Source organism: Homarus americanus, unplaced genomic scaffold, assembly GCF_018991925.1.
Source record: "Homarus americanus isolate GMGI-L3 unplaced genomic scaffold, GMGI_Hamer_2.0 scaffold49157, whole genome shotgun sequence".
Classification (NCBI taxonomy): domain Eukaryota; kingdom Metazoa; phylum Arthropoda; class Malacostraca; order Decapoda; family Nephropidae; genus Homarus; species Homarus americanus.
This window is the reverse complement of record NW_024744108.1, coordinates 15,333-16,883: the sequence shown is the minus strand read 5'-3', so window position 1 is coordinate 16,883 and position 1,551 is coordinate 15,333. Positions and strand designations below refer to the sequence as shown.

At 72.9% G+C, this 1,551-nt stretch overlaps 1 protein-coding gene across 1 annotated transcript; it reads right to left on the bottom strand.

Moving 5' to 3' along the window:
- Positions 1–502: 502 nt before the first annotated feature.
- On the bottom strand, positions 503–1,300 carry LOC121877643 (glycine-rich cell wall structural protein 1.0-like). The gene has a single exon (XM_042383452.1). It carries the CDS (start codon positions 1,298–1,300, stop codon positions 503–505), a length of 798 nt encoding a protein of 265 aa, XP_042239386.1.
- Between the last annotated feature and the right edge of the window lie 251 nt (positions 1,301–1,551).

Here is a 1,551-nt window from a genome sequence, read left to right as displayed (position 1 = left end):
ATCGGTAGCGCTTTGGTTCCGGTACGTATTGCCGGACCGGTCTAAATAAAACGAACAAGCAAGAACTTGCCAGGGGCCGAAAGAAGCGCCAGTTGGCCCCCCGCCCCGCGCCAGTTGGCCCCCGCCCGCGCGCCAGTTGGCCCCCGCCCGCCGCGCAGTTGGCTCGCCTGCGCGCCAGTTGGCCCCGGCCCCGCGCCAGTTGGCCCCCGCCCGGCTGTTCGCGCCAGTTATTGCGCGTTGGCCCGCGCGCCAGTTGGCCCCGCCCGCGCGCGCCCAGTTGGCCCTCGCCCGCGCGCCAGTTGGCCCCGCCAAGCGCGCCAGTTGGCTCGCGCGCGCGCCAGTTGGCCCGCTGCGCCGTTGTTGCGCGCCAGTTGGCTCCCGCCAGGCGCGCCAGTTGACCGCGCGCCGGTTGGCCCGCCTGCGCGCCAGTTGTTCCCGCGCGCAGTTGGCCCCGCCCGCGCGCCAGTTGGTCGCCCGCGCGCCAGTTGGTTGGCCTGGCGCGTTAGTTGGCCTTCCGCTGCCAGTTGGCCCCCACCAGGCGCACCAGTTTGGCACACGCTGCAAGCCGTGCCCCCGCGCGCCAGTTGGCCCCGCCCGCGCGCCAGTTTGTTTCGCCAGCGCGCTGGGTTGTGGCCCCTGCGCGCCAGTTGGCCCCGCCTGCGCGCCAGTTGGCCTCCCGCGCGCCAGTTGGCCCCGCGCACCGGTTACCGCGCGCCAGTTGGCCCCCGCCGCGCGCCAGTTGGCCCCCGCCAAGCGCCAGTTGCCCGCCCGCGCGCCAGTTGGCCCCCGCCCGCGCGCCAGTTGGCCCCGCCCGCGCAGTTGCTTCACCAGCGCACCAGTTGGCCCTTCTCCGCATACCAGTTAGCCCCCCACCCGGCACACCAGTTTGGCCCCGTTGCGAAACTGGCCCCCCGCCCCGCGCGCCAGTTGGCCCCGCCCGCGCGCAGTTGGCCCCGCCCCGCGCGTCAGTTGGCTCCGCCCGCGCGCGCCGGTTGGCTCCCTGGCGCGCCAGTTGGCCCCCGCCCGCGCGCCGGTTGGCCCCCGCCCCGCGCGCCGGTTGGCCCCCCGCCCGCGCCAGTTGGCCCCCGCCCGCGCGCCAGTTGGCCCCGCCCCGCCAGTTGGCCCCGCCCCGCGCGCCAGTTGGCCCCCCGCCCGCGCGCAGTTGGCCCCCGCCCCGCGCGCAGTTGGCCCCGCCCCGCGCGCCAGTTGGCCCCCACCCGCGCCAGTTGGCCCCCCGCCCGCTGCGCCACAGTATTGGTATTTCAATTAAAATTGTGTTGTCTACCAGACGACGTGGCATCGGATTATGTCGTTATTGTCCTTAAAGCTGGCGGCCGCTGCTGTCACTCACACCAGGCGGTGGTGTACACCAGGCGGTGTTCACGAGGCGGTGTTCTTCATACACCAGGCGGTGTTCACCAGGCGGTGTTCACCAGGCAGTGTTCTTCATACACCAGGCGGTGTTCACCAGGCGGTGTTCTTCATACACCAGGCGGTGTTCTTCATACACCAGGCGGTGGGTGTACACCAGGCGGTGTTCACCAGGCGTGT